The following is a 25,198-nucleotide window of genomic DNA, read 5'->3' on the forward strand; positions in this document are numbered from 1 at the left end:
AGAACCTCTGCATGCAGATTTGTTGTAAGTCTTAACTCTTTTCTTTCTTTTTCTGATTTAAGAATGAAAGGTGTGTGGGAATGTTACTTTTTCATAACAAAAACATTCTATTAATTTTAATCTGTTGTCTGTGTGTGTGTGTAAATCAGTACATCTTAGCGTCAAGGCAGTCACTTCTACTAGCCTGCACCAAATGTTAGTAGACAATAAATGGGTACCTATCATAAATTCTAAACTGAAGGTTTGAAAAAAAAAAAAAATCCTTAGTAAATTCAAATTTCCCTACAGAAGAAGGCTGCTATTGGGACCTAAGAAAAATCAGTTATAAGGAAGAAGATCAGTACAAGATGTTCCTTGTATATTTCTAGCCACCAAACTCAGCGATTAGCAGTGCAATACAAGGATTTTTTAGCACCCTGAAAACAATATTTTGATCTTTATATTAATCCTCATAATTCCATCAGATTTGTTTAATATTGAGTTAACTTTAAAAGCACCCTTTAAAAACCCTTTATTTTATGTTTGTGTCCTACATATGAATATTTTACATTATATTTGTGAGGGAGTATCGTTTAATTAGCTAACCTTTCTCAGCATCTTGGCCAGGGCATCTGAGTTGGACCTGGCCTTTATGTTTTCAGAAATAGAGGTCAGCCATTGCTTCTTTGTTCCAGAATGTTAGGTATTATTTGATACCTGCAACACCTATCCATGACTCATCCTGTCTGCAATCACTATTTTGAAACTCAAAAGCTTGCACAATCATTTGTGGCATTTGGATTTGGTCTTAATACAGTTATTGCCCAAATGAAGATTTCAGATTTTATTAGTCATGGACTAGTACAGCTAGCTTTGTTTTTAAAATCTGCAGACACTCAACTAATGGTGTAACTACACATTACTTTAAAGACATTGCCAGCAGCGACAGGTTTTTTCCTCAAAATTAAGTGCTGGGGACCTCATCCGGTTCAAGCCCCTAGCACTGGGGAGTGGGGAGAGGGGCTTTAACCCTTTGCACTGTGCTTTGCACTGCACTGTGATCCCAATCAAAATCTGGGCCCTCACATCTGCAATTTACATGGACAAACACAGACTCTCAGCCCAACCTACCTCACAGGGTTGTTGTTGTGAAGATAAAATGGAGAGGAGGAGGATAATGTAAGCCGATGTGGGTTCCTTGCAAGAGGAAAAAAGGTGGGATATAAATGCAATAAATAAATAAATAAACAAACAAACCCACTGAAACAATTGGATTACTTTTTGGCAATGTAAATTGCAGGCACAGGGGCCCCAATCTGGATCGGAACCATGGTGGGGGCAAAGGGTTAAACCCCCTAACACTCCACCCCCCATGATAGGGTCCCAATCCAGGTCTGGTCCCTTGCACTTACGTTTGAATAAAAAAGGAAAAAAGACATAGCTTCTAACTGTGCCTTTTAAATGAAGTGTAGTTGCCCTAATAGTAACTGATCTTGTGGTGGCAGCAAAGAATTAACAAATTCTAATTTACTTTCTTCTTCTCTTTCTTCCCTGACCCCCTTGCAGAATATGTCAGAACGTCACAATGGTCCTGTCTAGCAACAATACAGTCTCCTCCTTGGTTCCAAATGTGAGCTCCTTCTGGATTCAAGATGCATCGTCATTCACTAGCAGCCATGGCCTCTCCCAAACGAATGAGAGCTTCTCCTTCACCACTGTGGAAATGACCAACAGGTCAAAAGGTCCTCCTGATCCTCTGGGTGGGCACACTGTCTGGCAAGTTGTCTTGATCGCTTTCCTCACTGGCATCCTGGCCCTTGTGACCATCATAGGAAACATCTTGGTGATTGTGGCATTTAAAGTCAACAAACAACTGAAAACTGTTAACAATTACTTCTTGCTGAGTCTTGCTTGTGCAGATCTGATAATTGGCATTATTTCCATGAACCTTTTCACCACATATATAATCATGGACCGCTGGGCTTTGGGAAACTTGGCCTGTGACCTGTGGCTCTCCATTGACTATGTAGCCAGCAACGCTTCTGTCATGAATCTGCTGGTCATAAGTTTTGACAGATATTTTTCCATCACTAGGCCACTTACCTACAGAGCTAAACGAACAACCAGAAGGGCTGGGGTGATGATTGGCTTAGCTTGGGTCATCTCATTTATCCTCTGGGCCCCTGCTATTCTGTTCTGGCAGTATTTTGTTGGGGAGCGAACTGTTGGTGAAGGTGAATGTTACATCCAGTTCCTAAGTGAACCGATCATCACTTTCGGCACTGCCATAGCTGCCTTTTATCTGCCAGTCACCATTATGAGTATTTTGTACTGGAGGATATACAAGGAGACAGAGAAGCGTACCAAAGAGTTAGCAGGACTCCAGGCCTCTGGCAGTGAAGCTGAGGCAGCACGCTTTGTCAACCAGACAGGCAGCTCTAGAAGCTGCAGCAGCTATGAGCTGCAGCAGCAGAACAGACACTCCAACAGAAGAAAATACGGAGGCTGTCACTTCTGGATGACATCAAAGAGCTGGAAACCGAGCGCAGATCAGATTGATCAGGATCACAGCAGTAGTGACAGCTGGAACAACAATGATGGGAATGCGTCTCTGGAGAACTCTGCCTCTTCTGATGAAGATGACATTGCCTCTGAGACCAGAGCCATCTATTCCATTGTACTGAAGCTTCCAGGGCATAGCACGATCCTCAACTCTACAAAACTGCCTTCATCAGACGACCTGCCTGGGTCAGAGGATGAACTGCAGAAGTTGGACACAGAGTCAAAGGAGAGGAAGCCTAAAAGGCTTCATCCACAAAAGAGTATGGAGGATGGAAGCTTACAGAAGTGCTTTCCCAAGCTTCCAATTCAACCAGGATCAGCAACAAACACAGGAAAGGCTTCTGATTGCATTTCAGCAGGGTCAAAGCCATCTGCTGCCCTACCTTTGTCATTCAAGGAAGCCACCCTGGCCAAGAAATTTGCCTTGAAGACAAGAAGTCAGATCACCAAGCGGAAACGAATGTCACTCATCAAAGAAAAGAAAGCTGCACAGACACTCAGTGCAATTTTGTTTGCCTTCATTATCACATGGACCCCATACAACATCATGGTCCTGGTAAACACTTTTTGTGATAAATGTATCCCCAAAACCTTTTGGAACCTGGGATACTGGCTTTGCTACATCAATAGCACAGTGAACCCTATGTGCTATGCACTATGTAATAAAACATTCCGAACGACTTTCAAGATGTTACTGCTGTGTCAGTGTGACAAACGTAAACGACGTAAACAACAGTATCAGCAGAGACAGTCAGTCATTTTTCATAAGCGGATTCCCCGGGAAGCTTCATAGAATAGCATTTTTTAACAATAGAAATATTAAGGGAATTGCAAAAATGGGAGGGAGGGTGGTTGCTGGAGCCAACTACAAACAGTATGTCTTCAAGATGTGAAAGGAGCAGCCTGGTGTATTTATCCTTTTAATACTGTTTAATGTAACTGTTTAAGCCACATTAAGCAAAAACAACTAATTATAAAGTTTTTATTAAGACATCTGAAGGTTTTCCTACAAAATTCCAAGAAGCTGCACATGAAAGCTGTTAGTGATCCACCCAGTTGTCCAATTATAAATCCATTCTGGGATCTCAGGTGAGCACATGTAGGCTAGCCCATTCCCAACAGTTTTCCAATAGGTTACAACAGAAGTCACAAACTAGACAAATCTATCAAAACAAAATGTGTATGTGTGTGTGTCCTGCACACTGTATAGGTTGCCCCAAACATCTTAGAGCTTCCTATTCTCTCCTGTTTGGGGTATAATGTCAGCTCATTGGTCCAAGTTATTAAAGAACCTGTTCAGGAAAACCCCATGCACTCAGAACCTGCCAACTGTTTACCAGGAGAGATGGCCTGTCTTTCTAGGCAGTATTTATTGTGTTTGTGAGATGTGAGTAGCGTAAGGGGCTTTGAAAATATTTATATTTTATTTATTCTGAAAATTTGGCTTCTCCTTAATGTGGCAAAACCCACAAAATAAACATGTACAGCAGTGAAAACTACCAGAAGGGCACATACCATATCCACACATTCTTACAGTGGAATTGGGTACTGTGTATATTTTTCATATAGAGATGTATCTTGAGGCGCTCACAATCTCTCTACTGAAGATGTGAGGCCACACACAGATGACAGATTCCTTATTAGTATTTAACAGAGAATGTGGTATAGTGGGAATTGCGGTCTCTACAGGCTGCTCTTCTGCAAAGGTGAATGTCACAGACAGGTTTTCAGCCTGGTTCTCAGATTTGGATTGTGCCAATACAATAGGGTAGTGCCCAGTGTTGCTTTGATGTTGGAACATGATTCCGTGCAGATTAGGAACTCCCACCCGTTCTGTCGAGGGATCAAGGGGGAGTTTTGAGGGCAGCACCAGCAAGAAGTCAGGTATGTGTTCATTCTAACACATTTGTTCAAGGGTATGGAGAGGACAAAGATTCTCTGGAATAAGCATATCACTTCTCTCCAGCTGGCTATGTCAGGCAGGCTCCTAATCAGATTGTACTAGAAGATTCTCAGAACCAGTATGCGTCTATATTTTCTGCACATTTAGAAAGCATTTTTAGCTATGGGGAAATAATTATGTATTTTTTAACAAAACTGGCCTGGCACTTTCTAAAATGCTTGTCAATTTTGAAAGCTTCTGTTGTTATTCGTGTTGTTGTTGCAACTGATAGTGGAAATTTCAAGTTTGTGCAGTACAATGTCCCAAATTAATGTAAGTTGTTTGCTATTTCAAATAGCTAAGCACCTTCTCAGAAAGACAAAAAAGGGCTTTAATATTTATAGTTGAGATGTGAGCAGTGATTCCTGGTATTTACAATGCAGTCAGTACCTGAGATCTTGGACACAACCCACCATGCTCCTATGCAATTCCCGATCACTCAGTGATGCTTGCACAGGAGATGTTCAAAGTGGATTGTGCGCGCCTATACTGTACTTTATAAAAAGTCAGAACTTCCCTGAGGAAAGGACTGTACTTTAAAGCATTGTTGCAGATCAGATTTATTTACATTTTGAAAAGTAATTTTGTATATTATGCTTTCAACTGACCAAGCTTTTTCTGGGGATTTTTTTTCTCTCTTTTTCTTTTGACCTGACACTCAGATCTGACAAAACAAAATAAAATGCAACTTCCTTTATGAAAAGTGGAATCAATGTTGTGAACACAGAACTGGTATAAAAGCTGCTTTTGTATTCAGTGTGAGATGGTGTTTACAGATGATTTTGACAACAGTGGAAGTATATTAAATTAGTGTCTGTGTATCTGAGCTATTTAATTTTGTGTTACGTTACTATGAAGAAATATTTATACATAAATGCCACCGAAATGTTTTATTTAAATGTTGATAAATATTGCTCTTTGGTCTTCAACTGTAATGTCCTTTAAAAGCAAATCATAAAGGTGTTCTTGAGAAATGAACACAACTTTCAGGTCTACACATCACTGATTGTATCCACTGAAAAGAGTTTAGGTGGGCAACGTACCTTTCAATGCCCTCTGCTAACAGACAGGTCTCATTATGAAGGTGATTGAGGGAAAGAGGCCATCACATAACTAGGCAGGGATGGGAATGGTATAGATGCAGTTGCCATGTGCACCAGCAGATGACTAATGGGGAAATGGGTCAGGACTACCACATCTTTTTTCTAGCAGTGTCTTTAACAGCTGTATGACAAGCATACATTCAACAATGAAAGCTTTTTCCAGCAAAGAGAAGCAGTGCTAGGAAAGGCAGCAGCTATAGTGATTTTTTGCCTGTCACACTATGTAGGCACAGGATACCTTCTGTGGGTGCGGGGGGGTGACAAACGTATGCTAAAGGGGGGGGCTTTATTTTTTCCCCAAGCAGCCAAGTGTTTAAATCTTCTGGCATGCATACGATGCAGTGACACATAACAGTAGAAACCAGGTACACAGGCTTGTAAAATAGGCCACCTTGCACACCATTGTGTAGAAAGGTGGATATAAATTTAAATAATATAAAAATAAATAAAAGATGACATGGACATTCTGCTGTAAGCTTGAGTGACTATCAAAACTGCATTTCAAATAATACATGCATCCGAAACTGAATGACAGATCTGCTTTTATTTTGTTTCCTTTTTTTTTTTTAAACCACGAAGACATTTAGGAGACCATCGCATCTAAGGTTTTCAGAACTTTGTTCATCTAAAAGGCCAACTACACATTTGACACAAACGTATGTAACTGAACCATGAAGCCATTAAAAAGGAAAAGAAAAAGTAGTAGTAAAAAGCAGCTTTGGGGAGGGAGAATTCAGAGCAGAGCATGTGTGTGTGAGGGGAGACGGGGTGCTTAAACCCTGCCCACTGAATCTATGCTACAAAACACCCCCCTACGCAATACCTCCCTTGCAGGATCCCTAAACTTGTGTGCAGCTTGGGCATCAATCAAAAGAAGAATGGATTTTGATCCACATAGGACAGTGGCACAGTTTAAAGCCCCTAAAGACTGGACACAGAAAAAGCAAACACTCCACCATGAGTTGGAGTAGAACCATGAGTTTTTAACAGGTGGGTGGGCACACAGCCACTGCTTGAGAGGACAGACCCAAGGGCTTTTCCTCTTGGCCCTATCAATGCAAAACATCAGTCGGGACCGGATGTGCTCGCAGCTCCTTTGGGAGATCTGACTTGCACATTGCAAACCAGAATTCGTAAGAACTGAAAGACACTTCATTGCTCAAGGTCACCTTACAACTAATGTTTGAACATTTATATATATACATAAACATATATTGCCATATTATTATCTTTTGCTATTTAGGCTGAATGCAATTCCCTCTAATAAATATGAGGAAGCCAGACTACAGCAAGGATGCTGTCTTGCATATTGTTGATTTCATGATGAGATATTTTTTAAAATCAAAATTTAGCATTTTTGCAAAAGCAACTTGTCACCACTGTTTACACAAAAGAAGCAAACATGCAGGGATTATTTTCAGAAAAAATAAATACATCTGATGTTTGGCGTGTGATGACGTTTGCAAATGTCATTTATAATTGTAGTGCAACTATAAAATATTCAGAAGCTTTTTGATGGAACAATACAATGCTACAGAAAGGGTTGTGGTTAATTTTATTTTTCGTGCGTATGTGTATGCGCACACACATGTAAGAATCAAACAGCCCAATCTATAGATAGTCCAGGTAGGCTTAGTTTCACTATTACTCCCTCATCAGGAAGGACCCACAGTCCCATGTCAGGCATACAGTTCCAAGAGTGCCTTAGCAACAGGATCCAGCTCAGAAAAAAAGTTGCTGTCACAGAAGTAACTTGTGATCTGCATCCTGACGCTCATGCAGTTTTGAAGTGTTCTTTTGAACAATGTATAGTATAAACGGGACATCCTATGATGGGTCCCCGGTCATTCCTTCGTTCCAGGCCTTCCCTGCACTCTGTCATCTATTGTAGCGATAGTGCTGGTCCAATATGACTCGAACAGTTCATAAGAGGGACTTGTGCAAAACCCACACTGATACCTGGATGACATCCACTTGCAAGAGCAGCCCAAAGAGCCCTAGCATGTCTGGTGCTGGTATTGTGTGTCCGAGTGCCAGGACGCACATACGCACAGGAATATACCGCACACAAATTCCCATCCACACGGGTGTGGGGGCGTGTTACACAGTTGGAGGGATGCATTTTCAACTGTGGACTGAAGAGGCGTTCTGAAGATCACTGTATACAATGCCAGCTATGTGTTCACCTCTCTTTGATTACACAGGGATTCCCGCACTTCCACAGCAGCCCCTGAGCCAGAGGGTGCCTTCAGAAATGACGTGCATTGGTTGGGGCTGAGCAGCTTGGCTGCCTCCACTGTCAGAACCACAGGAAAGACAGCACAACTCTTCTTGTGGCTTTTCTAACGAGAATGTGCTCAGGCTTAGCCAGCTCCCTGAGAGAATGCAGGCTCTGTCTGATTGCCCAGAAATATGATGGTGCATTCATTGCAGTTACACAACACACTGCGTGCACCACAGATTCTAAAACAGAGCTTCAGATCAGGCTGCTGCTATTCTATTCTTTTATTTCCAGAAACAAAATTAGAAGTTATTTCTCTGTGTTTGCTTTAGCTGTTCTAAATAACAAGAAACAGAGTGTGAAATAGGTAACAAAGTTTATGGCAGGCTTACAAAACATGTCCAGCCAGCTGCTTGACAAATCTTTCACTCTTTCTCTATCGCCCTTCAGAAGTTGTCCTCCAGACATTCAAACAGGGGGAGCAAGCCCACACATGCTAGCTGCACCCCACTTCCTCATCCCTGCCTCCACTGGCTCTTTCCCAGCCTTCATGCTTTGGGGCCACAGATCTGAAGGGGGGGGGATTCTTTATGCATTCAACTGAATACACTTGGAATCCTCCACACAAGGAAGAACTCCAATTGCGCAGCGTTGATGATCTTGAGGAAGATTTTAAGTGTATGCAGCTGAACATGTGGAGGATTCTCCTTCACTTCTTTGGCTTCAACATGCAGCTATCGAAGGTAGAGTCCGTAGGGAGAGGAACATGAGGGCAGGACTAATACCCACAGCCCCCCCCCATGTAATGACTGAACACATCAGAGGAAAACTTCTGAATGAGGCTCTCTCTCTCTCTCTCTCTCTCTCTCACTAACGTATCTGCATTCTTAGGCAGCAAGCCCAATCAGATGTGTGTCAAGTAGGGATGTACGAAAGTCACTTACCTTTTCGCAGGGGTGATTCACGGTGGGGGGGAGGCGCTTCGCTTCTCCCCCCAAAGTTCAGGCGAGGGGGGGAGGCGCCCCGCCTCGCCCGGCCGAAATTCAGGCCAGGGAGAAGCGCCCCATCTCCCCGGCCGTGAAAGAAAAAGTGAAAAAAAAAAAACGTGATAGGCTATGTAACGATTAACGTAGCCTATCATGGCTAGATTTCCAAAGTCAGCCGTGATAGGCTACGTTAATCGTCACGTAGCCTATCACGGGTGACTTTGGAAAAAAAAAAAAAGAATGTACGCAAATGGCGGGGGCCCATGGGCGCCGCCATTTGCGTTCCTTATTTTGGCACGTCTAGTCTACGTAAAGATTTACGTAGACTACGGCGAAAATAAGGGCACACTATTTGCGTTGCCCTTATTTTCGCCGTAGTCTACGTAAATCTTTACGTAGACTAGACGTGCCAAAATAAGGAACGCAAATGGCGGCGCCCATGGGCCGCCACCATTTGCGTACGCGCTTTTTTTTTCCAAAGTCACCTGTGATAGGCTACGTGATGATTTACGTAGCCTATCACGGCTGACTTTGGAAATCTAGCCGTGATAGGCTACGTAAATCGTCACGTAGCCTATCACGGGTGTGTGTTTTTTGTTTTTTGATTACTTTATTTTGTAATAGCGGCGGCGGCATCCGGTCAGGAGACCGGCTGCCGCCCCCGCTCCCGCCAAACCGCCTCCAAACCGCTGCCGGGACCCGCCGCCGAGAGGGACGTTCGGCCACGGTAAGTCCCATCCTGGGGGGGGCGGGGGGCCGGCGGAGAATTTCCCCAACACTTTCGGGGGGCCGAATGCCTCGGCGCTCGGCCTCCCGAAGATTCGTGGAGAAATTCTCCACCATCCCTAGTGTCAAGCCTTTTGGTGGCCACTTGTGCATTTTGGAAGGAGCCCATTCAGTTTGCAGGCTGGTTTTATGATAGTAGTCTCATTTTGCTGTGCTTGTCTGTTTTAAGAAGCACTCACTATAGAAGGAAGACAGAGTCACACATTACATAGGAGGGCTTTTTTCAATACATGGCAACTTTAGTTGTCAGCCTGGAATGAATGAGGTGGTAGTGGTGGTAAAGCAGTCCAATCCCAATTTAGAACACCACTACAAATGTTTCCAAAATTGACTTGGCGGTAGCATCATAAATTGGGATTTGTGCTTTCCAGATCAAGCCTTACATGTACAAAAGGGTGCTGTACAGTTGAAGGAGAGAAAAACATCCTAAGTGTGATGTCATTTGCTGGAGTTTATTGTACCTCCAGCAGTATGTCCTTGTCCTGAGAAGGTCTACATACATCACTTGAGTGACAAATCCCTTCAAAATGCCCTCAAGGCCTTCATTTTCCACAACCGCTGATGAGTTTTGTCACAGGAGCGGAACCTCCTTACACTGTCCCTGAAAGTGTCACCTAATACCCTCTGATGTTCTTAACTTCTCCAGGTCATACAGTGTAGTCTGAAGGGAATAAATCTTGCCTGAGAGCCAGTACTATTCAGTCAAACCAGATGACTCAGCTACTGCAGCTAGACCAAGAATCTGATCTACTTTCAAGCTTAGTTTAATGTCTTAATGTATAACTTAGCCTAAAGACACAAGAGGATTTAGGTCTACAACTTGTTACAAATTATAGCTATTTTTTCAGCTCCTCAAAATGTGAAACTGTCCAGATGCTTAAGCAGTATGAGTTAGCTTAAGAACTAGAGAAGGCTATTTTTAAGAGCTAACTCTTGATGTATATTTAGTTTCAAAGTTAGACCACCTGTATATTTAGTTTCAAAGTCTGCCTTTCAAACTTACAGACCTTTAAACCTGTATTGGAGTTATTAATATTTTATTAATCCTTCAGTTGCTTTAACATTTTATTATTTATTAATAATTTAATATGCTGGGTTTTTAAAACAAATAGACAAAAATCTACCTACATTTATCGTTGATTTAGATGTCCATCCTATATACTATGTACATCTGTCCTCAGCTGATAGGTTGGCAGTTGGACAGAGGTGTTACATGGCCTGGGAGAAAGCGGGCATAGATATGGAAAGAGAGGCTGCTTAGTTAGGTCAACTGAGCTTTTCGGATCCTTCTGTAGTCTTAGGAACTGCCCAACTACCTGCAGCTACCTTCTTAAAAGGCCTTTTGAGATTTCATGAACAGCTCTCTGTGAGCAATGCTTCCCATCCAGGGCTTGGACAAAAATATGGTGCATTTCAAGGGTCTTCTGAAAATATGAAAATCACAAGGAAAAACAGAAGTGCTTTTTTTGACATCAGTGAAAACAAAATGGAATGCTTAATTTCAGCTCAGCTACATACTGTATACTTGGCTTTTAGGTACCATTTTTAATTTTATCTGGATTGCATTCATTAGGATTAAACGGCATGCAAAGATGCAGGTGACTGTGAGCTCTTAAGGCTACCTCCCAGTTCTTGTGCAGGGTAGTGAATTTATAGGGGTATTAGGGTGAAGAAGAAAAACATGTAAGGGAAGAATGAGATACATTAGCTGTCCTGTATGATTTTGGACCCTGAACTCTGAGATAAAGTAGTTCTGTAGGAAGGAAGCCTGTGAAAGGTTTAGCCAACAAAATTAGAACACAACCTTAATAGTTTCCCGAATACAAACATTAGTGGATATTCACCTACTGCAATCATCATTATTCAACTTTCTATCCTAGTTCCACAAGACATTCCCCCACTGCCTCTTGCTTCAGTAAATTTGAAGCAAATCATGCATAACTTTATCACATAAAATCATCATCAGTGATTTCTATCTTTTCAGTTGTCATACAGCGCATATTCCTTGTGAATGCATCTCCATATGTCACCAGGTAATAATTCATCATGTCAGGAGAATGGCAAACTCACACACTCAAAAAGTAATGTGTGAATTGGTCCTTAACATTCTGGCACTCTGCTATTATTGCTAGATGAGGAATTAAGAAAAGTCATCAGCACAGAACATTAAAATAATAACATTAAAATTCTGGGTTCTAAGTGCCTAATTGGCACTGAAGAAAGTGACTCTCCAAATAAGGAAAAAAGCAATCTGGCAAGAGAATCCTTATCAGGTGGTGTGTGTGTGTGTGTGTGTGTGTGTGTGTGTTTTAAATTCCACCCTGAAATCTGATATGGTGGCACCTTTCCTTGTTGGATTTTAACAGCAGAAGTTCTATTGTAAGTGTACAAGCTGCCTTTGCCCTGTATAACCTTGATAACAGCTGCATTAATGGAAGCTGAGTTTTCTTTAGTTGCTGTTCATACTCCTGCTTGCTTGATAAGATAAAATGAATACTGATCTAAAATAAAAATTATATCTGTTCGTACTAGGCAATGTGTACCAAGCAACTGATGATGTAAGGTTTATATAACTGCAATGTGTTGCTTGAATGTTTCAAATGGATTTCCGGATGCTCTTTTTACTTCTGTAAATCTGAGTTCACTGGAAAACTAGTTCTGCAATATGAACAGTAGCTTTTTAAAATTAGTACAACAGAATGTGCAAGATTTGGAAAAACTGATGAGGAAATTTAAAATATTAACACCATGATGCACAGCTAGCAAAGTTGACACAAGCGATCCACATGCTATTGCCTTGCAACATCAATCATTCAGAGAATCAGTATGGGTGTAGCACCAACATATTGCACTGTTCCCTCTTATTCTATTACCAGTACCCCACCTTAGTCTGGTAACTGACTCAAGGGTGCTCAGGAGTTATTAGCTCAAATAGTCTCCAGGTACTCATAACCCCTCACTCCATTTCTGAATCTATTGTAATGGTGCCAAACTGATAGGAAATATACCAGCAGATCTCTTTCCTGGACTGGGCTGTAAGATTAATTTGTCAATGTGTCAGTTCATCCGTTATTGGAAATCATGATTAATTAATACAAGAACAAGCTTCAGCAAGTCTCAGACTTCACACTTCTCTACTCCCCCACAAAGAGATCGAAAGTTTCCACTTTCATTTTTAAACTAATCACAGTTCCTTGAGACATCCATACTTGGGAAACTATGCTTTGTCTAAGCTACAGTTAGTAAGAACAAGCCAGGGTCAAATCTTGGTTTCAAATTCTGGCTTATTCTCAAACCATAGTTCAAACCATAGGGGACTTTTTCAGTTTTGACTTCTCAAGGAACTGTGATGAGTTTAAAATCAAATACTTTTCCTTGCAGTGACAAAGAGGACAAGAAGGATGCAAGCCCAAGGAATGCTGTTTCTTGTTCTTGTAGTGGGAAACCATGGTTGCCACTTGCATCTGAAGAACTGAGCCACTATTTGATGAAAATCTCCTAAATAAAAATTCCTGCTGGAATCATGTGGCAATATTCACAACAAAAGTGCATGCTTTCTAAAATGTCTGTTGAATGTAATTTTGACCGTTACACAATTCATTGCCATATGAATAACACAAAGTGCAAATTTGCATGATTCACCCACTGGCTTAAAGATGCAGGTGCTGGATGCAGTGTAAGAGTTTCAAACGCCCCCCCCCCCCACCGCACTCCATCCCCCAAAGTCTTTCAGTTAATGTGTTTAAAAAAATAGGGCTTGGACGTTCCCACCTTCATATAAAAGTATGTGGAACTGGTTGCCTGGCAAGTGAAATCTGTAGGACAAATACATAGGAAGCTTGTTCAAAAACCCAAATGGCCTGTCCTTATTGTTCTATGTGTTTTTCTCATTTCTTAACAGCCACTATGCTAGATGTGCCTGTCATCTACACACAACCTGTCACCACACACAGCCCCACTCCTTGCTAGCCCTGAGAATAGGCTGAGTGCTGGGCGTCTGGGGAAGAGCGCGTTGCTGAATGTGCCTAGATCAGTGTGGGAAGGCCATTGATTGTGAATTGCATAGCTGCATTGGGCAACTCTTGGCCACAACAGCATCTTCCTAGTGCAGTGGGTCATTAACAGGGGAGGGGGGGTTAGAACGGAAGCTGCTCTATATCCTGTTCTCCACAAATACAGGATGCAGGACTGTGGCTAAAACATGCAGACAGCAAAATCTGAATGTACTGAATCTAGTCCTATATTGCTCATTCTTTCCAACTATTTTTAACTGAGAGTTTAAATTATGAAGGGGTCTGTTTAAATCTCTCTCTTAACATTTACATCTCCACACACTGGTTGTTGCATTTCTTAATTTCTATCCTTCTGGGCAAGTCAAGCAACCAACATAATCCCCTTGGAGCTGACTTAGAACGTCTTGCTCATAGAGCTATTGGCTACCTTGAGTGTGTTTTGAGTTTGTGCCCTCATCTTCATAGCCACTCTGGTCCTACTCTGCTGCTCTCTTACACAACATACCAAATTTGCCTCTCTGTGTGTATACTCCACAGGGAGCTGAACCAGTTCTCTGCTGAGTATGCCTGCATTTTCATGCACACTAGTTGATCACATTCACATTTTACATGGTTAGGTGTACACCTAACACATGCTATGTGAAGGGACATGTAGTCTGCTTCTTTGGGGAATCAGAGAAAAGGGAACCCTGAAAAGAGACTAAAGAAGAAATAAGGATGAGGTTGGGAGGGCATACAGCAGGGAGACAGGGATCAGCCTCTTCTCTTGTAAATGGCTACATGAGAGTTGTGATAGGAGTAATTCAGGGTTTGCTTCAAACACGTAGTTGCCCTACAAATATCTGAAGTGTTAAGAATCCTTCCAACCAATATGAGCACAATTACAATATACTGTTCCTGGTAGCCACTATTTCCAGGTATGCATTTTACATACATACATGACAAAACAATTTCTGAAGATGCTTTACTGAACAGTGTACCCCAGTTAACTGGTGGGCTAATGGGCTAATTTATGCAAGTCTTTCTGCCATTCCACATTCAAACCTCCAAATAATATTTGTGGATATGCTGGCAAGATTGGTTGAATTAGGCAGTGTTTATATAATGTGAATAAATATCATTTTAAAAACACAAGTTTCATGAAAAGTTAATCCTTGAATCCTGTTCTGTGCCCTCAGGGATTCCCATGTGGTACTCAAATGCAGTATAACAGACTAAACTTCACTTGTACTATTTAAAGTATCTGGATGTATCAGATTAAACAATGACAAAATTGTAAATTTTATGTGATTGAAATTGTATGTATATTTTTCAAGTCTTCAGGATAGTTGAAGTTTTAACTTATTTGAATTTTTAAGTTGCAATCTCTTCATATTTTGAAATTTTGTACACCTTGTAAAGTTAAATAGTGTCACTTGTAACTTATTTTTGTTGCCACATACTGACACATGCTCATTTCTATATGAAGTGTATTGTTTATTAATTGCTTCTGAGGCAGCAATAAAAACATGAAATTGTTCTCATGTTCCTGTTAACATCAATGTGTATGTGTGTGGTGGGGGGAGCTTTTTGTACTAAAGTCATTTTTTTTTAGAACAAAATATTTCGAAGCGCCCATCTCAGCTAAATTAGGAGAAAGCTAGACTAGTTCTCATAAAAGTTGTCACAGAAGCTTTGCTGTAGACTTGCAACAGGAATCTGGGGCTCATGCAACTTAAAGTCTTGTTTTGAAATCCAGTAATTTGGCGGGGGTGGGGGGAGCTGCTGTTCCTACATGCTCATGAAGCCCCATGTGGGCTTCAGAGCACAAATGGCACTCCAAAATGGAGGCATCCTATGAAGCACACATTAGGGCGCAAGCCTATCGAGATAGGCGGCTGCCTCCGAACTCGGCTGTCTAGTCACAGGAGCACAGAGCGGGGAAGGAGGCTGCTGTGTGACGCATTGGATGTATCGTACACACAGCTACGCTCTCCTCGCCCCAGAACGCCCAGCCCCGCCCCTTTTCCACCCCTCCACGCTCCTCTTGCAAGCGCGGAGGACAGGGCTGTTCCACGCTGCCTCCGAGGTAGCACGGAAGTGGGAGGAGGTCGGTATTCCGGGAACCGACCTCGGAGCGCAGGCTGGAAAATGGCATATCCTATGCCCATCTAGCCACTCTCTAGTGGCCATAGGATTATGTCAGGGTTCCTTTAGCCCCCACTTTATTTCTAAGCCCAAACATACACAGACAAGAGGCTTCAGTCAACTGCTTTTAATCCATTACTTCACAGGGTCATATAGATGCAAATTTTCAGTGACTCTCAGTCTACAAAGGAATGCCTTCAGGGGATTTAAAAGGAAGTTATGAGAGTTGCCTGCCATTTGAAGAGGGAGGTGGTCTGACTAGCCTAACTTAAAGGGGGGAGGTCCCTCTCTTCTCGTGAGGCCTCTCCCTTGGAGCAACCACCTGTCCTTTGTTGGCACTGGCTGCTCTGGAGAAGAACCTCTCCAGCCAGGCAATGGCTGGCTCTGAGACAGGACCTCCTTAGAGCCAAGCATTTGTACCTGGGTGGCTCTTCAGAGTGCCCTCCCACCCTCTGGGTCATTCCAAGATGGTTCTTAGACTGAGCCAGAAGGCAGGGTGCTCCTCCAGAGAATAAGTGGTGGAAAGCCCTGCCTGCTGCAGCATTTGCACCTTGCTCCTGGCAGCGGCAGGGAGGCGACGCAATGAGGCAGGGATTTACCCTGCCTCATTGGAGGGCCAGTCCTACAATGGGGTATGGCTGGATGTTCATTTCATGCCTTTCAAACAAGCTTTGCCTATTGGGCGGTATAGAAAGGTAGGAAATAAATAAAATAAACAAACTGTTTCAGTGCTCCATGGTGGTGGTGGTGAATCTGCGTGGGTGTTTTGAAGGGCAACCACTTCACTCTCCTGGGTGCAGCAATCGGGAAAAAGAAGCTCCATGCACTCCAGGAGAATACCAGAACCGCTTGGTAATGGGGAGTGCCCCCCCCCGCAAGGGCCCCTCTTGCTCCTTTTCAGGAAGTGAGCATTTCCACCCTACCACGGTTTTCTGTCCCGCTGTGCAATCTCATTACTGCTCCATTCGCTGTAAAGAGGCTGGAGCCCCGATGATGCCTCATAAGGGGGCAAAGAACAATCCCCTGCTGATGACCTTCTTGCCCTCCACCAGGTGGTTTTGAGGCTGCAGCCCCTTTAAATCCCCGTGCAATCCTACTGAGCAAAATTATACCATTAGATTGCATATGGAGATAATGCAGAAGAGCCCACAAAGGAGTCTGTTGCAGGCAAAAGAACTTGCTGCTGAAGACTCTTAGTCCAAGTTGTTAACTGGGGGGAGGGGGCGGGCACAGGGAGAGGTATGTTTTCCCTGTTCACTGATAAGCCACAAATTCCACTTCTTTGAAGTGAGCCCATGAAGCTAGGGATGGACGGAAGTCCTTTACCTGGTCCCGCAGCTTGCTTCGCGGTGGGGGGAGGCACTCCGTCCCTCCCCGCCGAAATTCTGGGCGGGGGAGAGGCGCCCCGTCACTCCCCACCGAAATTCTGGCCGGGGGGGAGGCGCCCCATCCCTCCCCGCCGAAATTCTGGCCGGGGGGGAGCGCCCCGTCTCCCCGGCTGCGAATCCCGTCTCCTGCCAGGACGCAAATGGCGGCAGCCGTAGACGCCGCCATTTGCGTCCCTGCAGTCAGCCGTGATAGGCTACGTAAATCCTTACGTAGCCTATCATGGCTGATTTTTTTGGGGGGGAGCACGTACGCAAATGGCGCCCACGGGCGCCGCCATTTGCGTTCCTTATTTGGGCATGTGTAGTCTACGTGAACATTTACGTAGACAACGGCGAAAATAAGGGCAACGCTATTTGCGTTGCCCTTATTTTCACCGTAGTCTACGTAAACGTTTACGAAGACTACACATGCCCAAATAAGGAACGCCCATGGGCGCCACCATTTGCATACGTGCTTCCCCCCCCAAAGTCAGCCGTGATAGGCTATGTAAGGATTTACGTAGCCTATCATGGTGTTTTTTGAAAATCTAGCCGTGATAGGCTACGTAAATCTTTACGTAGCCTATCACGTTTGTTGTTGTTGTTGTTTTTCACCTTGGAAATGGCGGCGGCAGCAGCCGGTCAGAAGACCGGCCGTCGCCGCCGCTGAACCGCCACCGGGAGCTGCCAGCACTAGGGACATTCGACAAAGATAAGTCCCATCCCGGGGGGGGCAGGGGGGCGGACCGTTTCTCCACCAATTTCGGGGGACCGAATGCATTGGCATTCGGCCTCCCGGAGATTCGTGGAGAAATTCTCCGACATCCCTATGAAGCTCATATCTAGGCACAAGCCCAGTGAGGTCTACTAGTATCTCTATGATGGAGGACTCTACAATACGTCTCACTCACTTCAGTAGGGATGTACGAAAGGGATTTACCTTGTCCCGCAGCTTTTTTCGCGGTGGGGGGGAGGCGCTTTGCTTCTCTCTCCGAAGTTCATGCGAGGGGGGGGTGTCTTCCCGCCTCGCCCGGCCGAAATTCAGGCCAGGGGGGAGGCTTCCTGCCTCGCCCAGCTGAAATTCAGGCCGGGGAGAAGTGCCCTGTCTCCCCGGCCGCGAACTTCAAAAGAAAAGTAAAAAAAAAAAAAAAGCCCCGTGATAGGCTACGTAACGATTTACGTAGCCTATCACGGCTAGATCTGCAAAGTCAGCCGTGATAGGCTACGTTAATCGTCACGTAGCCTATCACGGGTGACTTTAAAAAAAAAAAAAGCGCGTATGCAAATGGTGGCCCCCATAAGGAGACGCCATTCGCGTTCCTTATTTGGTCCCTGTAGTCTACGTAAAGATTTACGTAGACTACGGCGAAAATAAGGGCAATGCTATTTGAGGGCAACGCTAAAGGGGCAACACTAAAGACCAGCTGCCGCCCCCGCCCCTGACGAAGACCTGCTGAACCGCCGCCGGGACCCGCCGCCAGGAGCGACATTCGTAAAAGGTAAGTCCCATCCCGGGGGGAGGGGCGGGGGGTGGCGGGGGGGTGGCGGAGAATCTCTCCCCGAACCTTCGGAGGACCGAATGCGTTGGCACTCGGCCCCCCGAAGTTTCAGGGAGAAATTCTCCCCCATCCCTACCCTTCAGACAATGCAGTGAGAAGAAATATTATGCTGAACCAGAAAAAAAGGTCTTCAGAATAATAAAAGAAGTTGTTGTTTATTCGGTCAGTCGCTTCCAACTCTTCGTGACTTCATGGACCAGCCCACGCCAGAGATTCCTGTCGGCTGTTGCCACCCCCAGCTCCCCCAAGGTCGAGTCCGTCACCTCCAGAATATCATCCATCCATCTTGCCCTTGGTTGGCCCCTCTCCCTTTTGCCTTCCACTTTCCCTAGAAGCAGCATCTTCTCCAGGGTATCTTGTCTTCTCATTATGTGGCCAAAGCACTTCAGTTTTGCCTTTCATATCATTCCCTCCAGTGAGCAGTCTGGCTTTATTTCCTGGAGTATGGAGTTGTAGGGGTGTACGAAACCCCACTTACCTGACTCCGCCGGGTTCTGCTGGGGGGAGAGGTGCTCCATCCCTCCCCCCGGAATCCTGGCCGGCCGGCTTCGCTCCACAGGGATTCCGTGGAGCCCCCAGCCGGCTCCGCCAGCAGCCGGATATCCGGCTGCTGGCTAGCAGGGACGCAAATGGCGGCGGCCATAGCCGCCACCATTTACTTCCCTGAATTCAGCCGTGATAGGCTACGTAAAGACTTACGTAGCCTATCACGTCTGGGTTAAGAAAATTAAAAAAAAAGTGTAAGCAAATGACGGTGGCTACGGCCGCCGCCATTTGCGTTCCTTATTTTTGGCCGTATTAGTCTACAAAAATATTTACGTAGACTAAGACGAAGACAAGAAAGGGGAACGCAAATAGCGTAGCAGACGCTATTTGCGTTCCCCTTTATTTTCACTGTCTTACTCTACGTAAATATTTACGTAGACCAAGAGGGCGAAAATAAGGGGGAACGCAAATAGCGTCTGCTACGCTATTTGCGTTCCCCCTTATTTTCGCCCTCTTAGTCTACGTAAATATTTATGTAGACTAAGAAGGCCAAAAATAAGGAATGCTAATGGCGGCGGCCGTAGCCGCCGTCATTTGCGTAAGCTTTTTTTTTTTAACCCAGATGTGATAGGCTACGTAAGTCTTTACATAGCCTATCACGAATGAGGGGGGGGGAAACAGACTGCAAATGGTGGCGGCGGCCCGTCAGAAGACCAGCTGCTGCCGAAGCTGCCGCCGAAGCCGCCGCCGAAGCCGCCGCTTGAGCCGCCGCCGTCCAGAACATCCGCCCAAGGTAAGTCTCGTCCCAGGGGGATCCGCGGGGGCCGGGAGGGTGGCAGGCCATTCCGCCACAGATTTCGGGGGGCCGAATGCACTGGCATTCGGCCTCACCGAGATCCGTGGCAGAATTCTCTGACATCCCTAATGGACTGGTTTGATCTTCTTGCAGTCCAAGGCACTCGCAGAATTTTCCTCCAGCACCACAGTTCAAAAGCATCTATCTTCCTTCGCTCAGCCTTCCTTATGGTCCAGCTCTCGCAGCCATAGGTTACTACGGGGAAGACCATTGCTTTAACTCTGCGGACCTTTGTTGTCAGTGTGATGGCTCTGCTCTTCACTATTTTATCAAGATTTGTTATTGTCCTCCCAAGAAGTAAACGTCTTCTGATTTCCTGGCTGCAGTCAGCATCTGCAGTAACCTTTGTGCCTAGAAATACAATGTCTGTCACTGCCTCCACGTTTTTTCCCTCTATTTGCCAGTTATCAATCAAGATGATTGCCATAATCTTGGTTTTTTTGAGGTTTAACTGCAACCCAGCTTTTGCAATTTCTTCTTTCACCTTCGTCAGAAGGTTCCTCAGCTCCTCCTCGCTGGTATCATCTGTATATCCGAGATTGTTAATGTTTCTTCCAGTGATTTTAACTCCAGCCTTGGATTCATCAAGCCCAGCATGTTGCATCATGTGTTCTGTGTACAGGATGAATAGGTAGGGTGAGAGTATACAACCCTTCCATACTCCTTTCCCAATCTTAAACCAGTCCATTTTTCCATGGTCTGTTCTTACCGTTGCTACTTGGTCATTATACAGATTCCTCAGGAGACAGACAAGATGAATTGGTATCCCCATACCACCAAGAACTTGCCACAATTTGTTATGATCCACACAGTCAAATGCTTTAGAATAGTCAATAAAACAGAAATAGATGTTTTTCTGAAACTCCCTGGCTTTCTCCATTATCCAGCGGATATTGGCAATTTGGTCCCTAGTTCCTCTGCCTTTTCTAAACCCAGCTTGTACATCTGGCAATTCTCGTTCCATGAATTGCTGGAGCCTACCTTGCAAGATCTTGAGCATTACCTTACTGGCATATGAAATCAGAGCCACTGTTCGATAGTTTGAACATTCTTTGGTGCTTCCCTTTTTTGGTATGGGGATATAAGTTGATCTTTTCCAATCTGGTGGCCATTCTTGTGTTTTCCAAATTTGCTGGCATATGGCATGCATCACCTTGACAACATCATCTTGCAAGATTTTAATCAGTTCAGCTGGGATACTGTCATCTCCTGCTGCCTTTTTATTAGCAATGCTTCTCTTAAGGCCCATTCAACCTCACTCTTCAGGATGTCTGGCTCTAGCTCACTGACCACACCCTCAAATCTATCCCCGATATTATTATTCTTCCTATACAGATCTTCCGTATATTCTTGCCACCTTTTCTTGATCTCTTCTGCTTCTCTTAGGTCCTTGCCATCTTTGTTTTTGATCATACCCATTTTTGCCTGGAATTTACCTCCAATGTTTCTAATTTTCTGGAAGAGGTCTCTCATCCTTCCTATTCTATTATCTTCTTCCGCTTCCACGCATTGCTTGTTTAAAAATAATTCCTTATCTCTTCTAGCAAACCTCTGGAATTTTGCATTTAATTGGGCATATCTCCCTCTATCACTGTTGCCTTTTGCTTTCCTTCTTTCTTGGGCTGCTTCCAGTGTCTCAGCAGACAGCCATCTTGCCTTCTTGGTTTTCTTTTTCTTTGGGATGTTTTTTCTTGCCGCCTCCTGAACAACGTTGCGAACCTCTGTCCATAGTTCTTCCGGGACAGATCTACTAAATCTAGTCCCTTAAATCTATTCTTCACCTCCACTGCAGATTCATTAGGAATATTAGCAAGCTCATATCTGACTGATTTGTGGGTCTTCCCTATTCTCTTTAGTCTGATTCTAAATTGTGCAATAAGAAGTTCGTGATCTGAACTACAATCAGCTCCAGGTCTTGTTTTTACCGACTACATAGATGTCCGCCACCTTTGGCTACAAAGGATGTAGTCAATCTGATTTTGGTGTCGACCCTCTGGTGAAGTCCATGTATAAAGTCGTCTCTTAGGTTGTTGGAAAAGAGTGTTTGTTATGCACAGTGAGTTGTCTTGGCAAAATTCTATCAGCCTATGTCCTGCTTCATTTTGTTCTCCCAGACCATGCTTGCCTGTAATTCCAGGTGTCGTTTGACTACCCACCTTTGCATTCCAGTCTCCTGTAATGAAAATAACATCTTTGTTTGGTGTATTGTCCAGTAGGTGCTGCAGATCCTCATAGAACTGATCTACTTCTGCTTCTTCAGCATCTGTGGGTGGGGCGTATATTTGGATCACTGTGATGTGAAATGGCTTACCCTGAATTCAAATTGAGATCATTCTGTCATTTTTTGGATTGTATCCAAGCACTGCTTTAGCCACTTTATTATTCATTACGAAGGCTACTCCATTTCTTCTGTGGTCCTCTTGTCCACAGTAGTAGATGTGGTGGTCATTTGATGTGAAATGGCCCATTCCAGGCCATTTCAGTTCACTGACACCCAAAATGTCTATATTTAATCTTGACATCTCCCCAGTAACCACATCCAATTTGCCCTGGCTCATAGATCTTACATTCCAGGTTCCTATGGTGTGTTGATCGTTAGAACATCGGATTCGTCGTTCACCACCAGCACCATTGGCTGCTAGCCGTCCTTTCGGCTTTGAGCTAGCTGCGTCATCACATCTGGGGCTAGTTGAACTGATCCTCTGTTCCTCCCCAGTAGCATTTTGACCATCTTCTGACCTGGGAGTCCCATCTTCCGATGGTATACCGACATATCTCTGGTTGTACTGATCCATTTAGTTTCCATGGCAAGAATACTGGGGTGGGTTGCCATTTCCTTCCCCAGGGATCATATTTAGTCTGACCTCTCTGCCATGAACTTCCCATCTTGGGTGACCCTTCACGGTTTAGCTCATGACGTCATTGAGGTGCTCAAGCTCCAGCACCACGACAAGGTAACCATCTCCTTTGCTGGAGAATAAAAGAAGTACAAGCTATGTAAACGGCAGAAATGCAATATGGATGGCTTTCCCCTACACAGAAATGTAGTAATGGGGTAAATCTGCACTTACCGATTTTCTGTCAGAGAAGTTGGTAATACTACCTCAAAAACATAAGCAGTCAGAACCTATTACATTTCAGAAAATGCTATAATAGGGACTAGGTTGACAAAATGAAGAATGAACATAATAAAAATAATTATGCACAAAACGGGCTCATTAGCTGTGCCTAAACTGTTTTTTGAATTAACCTTTCTGCCTTGTTTCTCTGGCATCACAGATTTTACATTATCATGGATTCGATAGAAACCTTCAAGACAAGTTGTGGGGATCACTGTTGCTTCCAAGTCTGCATTATATGAACTCCTTGTGGTTCATCCTAGGTAATGTCAGGATTCCCTTGACCTCCCCTTTCCTCAAGCACTCACAAACACACAAAAGAGAGGCTTCAGTCTCACGCCTTTAATTCATTATTCTCGGGTTCATTACAGATGCAAATCCTCAAAGACTCTCCGGCTTCAAGGGAATGCCTCCAGGGGATTCAAATGGGATCACCGAAAGTTGCCCACACTTTGAAAGGGCAGCTGTCTGACTAGGCTAACTGAGGGAGGGAGGTCCCACCCCTCGCCTGCTGCTCCCCTGCATAGCCTCTCACGCATCGCTAACCGGTTCGAACGTCTAAGCTCCACCCCGACGTTTCCCTCTTAGCTCTGCGTCTCCGCCTGGCGTCTCTTAGGTCACAGACCTCAAGCCCCTCCTCCTGCTGCTCGCTGCTTCTCACAGAGGGGGGTAAGGATAAAGCTTCATGCCCGGCCATCTGGGAGTTGGTAACCTGAGAAGCACACCTACCCATATCTGAAGTGGCCTGTGAAAAAACCTCCCCCACTTCTGGCTGCTCCTCTTCTGAATCTGAGCTGCTATCTCCCTGCACTCAAAATCAATCCTGACAGGTGAGGTGGAAGTCAGTAGGCTGAGGAGGGAACTGATAAACTGCAAGAGTTAGAGGGGAGGGTGAGTTACAGAGAGGGGTCTGGTTCAGGACAAAAGGAGTCACTGCTGCCACAACTCAGCATGACAGAAGTCCTAGTCAGGTGTTTGATATCTGTGGGTACTGAGCACACACAGGCCAGCAGCAATGCACCGGGCTAGGACCACACCATGATGCCACCACATATGCTAGCCATACACCCAGGTTGTTTGTGACCAGCATCAGCAGAAGGGGGCCACTTCTACATGCACAGAGTTTCCTCTATGGGGATAGGGACCCTGATTCGACATCAACCTTTCAGTTGCCATATAGGAAACTCTATACAGAGAGATGCAGTCCTCTCCAGACTGACCCTGATTATTGGCACATGGAGCATAAGGGGCGGGGATGCCCATGCATTCTCACTAGCCTCTTCATGGGTCCCATCCCTATTGATACTGAACACCTGCTAAATTTATAAAAGGAAGGTGGGGCTGCAGGGTTTATTTAGAGCAGGGGTGGGCAACGTTGGGGTTTTCAACCCCTCAGAACATAAGAAGAGCCATGCTGGATCAGACCAAGGCTCAATCTAGTCCAGCCTTCTGTTCACACAGTGGCCAACCAGCGGTAGACAAGGGACCCACAAGCAGGACATGAGTGCAACAGCATGCTCCCACCCATGTTCCCCTGCAACTGGTGTACATAGGCACACTGCCTCTGATACTGGAGGTAGCACATAACCATCAGGACTAGTAGCAGCCATTGATAGCCTTCTCCTCCAGGAATATGTCTAACCCCCTCTCCTACTGCTGCCACATCACTGAATTTAGCAACAACAAAAAATTAGCGATTTGCTGCCAGATTTCAGCAACAAAACGCTATAGACAGTTGAAAAGGAAAAAATTAACAAACCATTGATTTTTTGGCTGCTGCCATAAATTTCAGCAGCGCAACATCATCTGGAGACACGCTGGAGACAGAGGGGACCACATGTAGCCCACACACCTTGCGTTGCTCACCCTTGGTCTAGGGGCAACGTGTCGAGTTGCATGGTCTCTCCTTTGAAAAACAAACACTGTTTTGACATCAACCATTATCATACATATACTTTGACATGAAGTGGAGTGGGTGCTTTTTTGAATATTGCTAATCATGGCTAACAAAGTTCTAAATACTACTAACCTTTCTAACGCTTCTATTGTCAAGGTGTGTTTAATTGGTGTTACTTACATTGTCCGGTGTATT

The 25,198-nt window shown here is 44.5% G+C and overlaps 1 protein-coding gene across 4 annotated transcripts in view; it reads left to right on the forward strand.

The window, feature by feature from the left end:
- Positions 1-6,867, forward strand: part of CHRM3 (cholinergic receptor muscarinic 3) — a 476,802-nt gene extending 469,935 nt beyond the window's left edge. For all 4 annotated transcript variants that reach the window (XM_084832236.1, XM_084832244.1, XM_084832260.1 and 1 more), the window contains one exon: positions 1,546-6,867. In XM_084832236.1, the coding sequence (XP_084688362.1) occupies positions 1,565-3,334 (1,770 nt within the window). In that variant the 5' untranslated portion in view covers positions 1,546-1,564 and the 3' untranslated portion in view covers positions 3,335-6,867. The remainder of the gene's footprint in view (positions 1-1,545) is intronic.
- Positions 6,868-25,198: the final 18,331 nt, after the last annotated feature.

Source organism: Heloderma suspectum, chromosome 1, assembly GCF_057233095.1.
Source record: "Heloderma suspectum isolate Gila_16-S chromosome 1, 16-S_ref, whole genome shotgun sequence".
In the NCBI taxonomy this organism is placed as follows: domain Eukaryota; kingdom Metazoa; phylum Chordata; class Lepidosauria; order Squamata; family Helodermatidae; genus Heloderma; species Heloderma suspectum.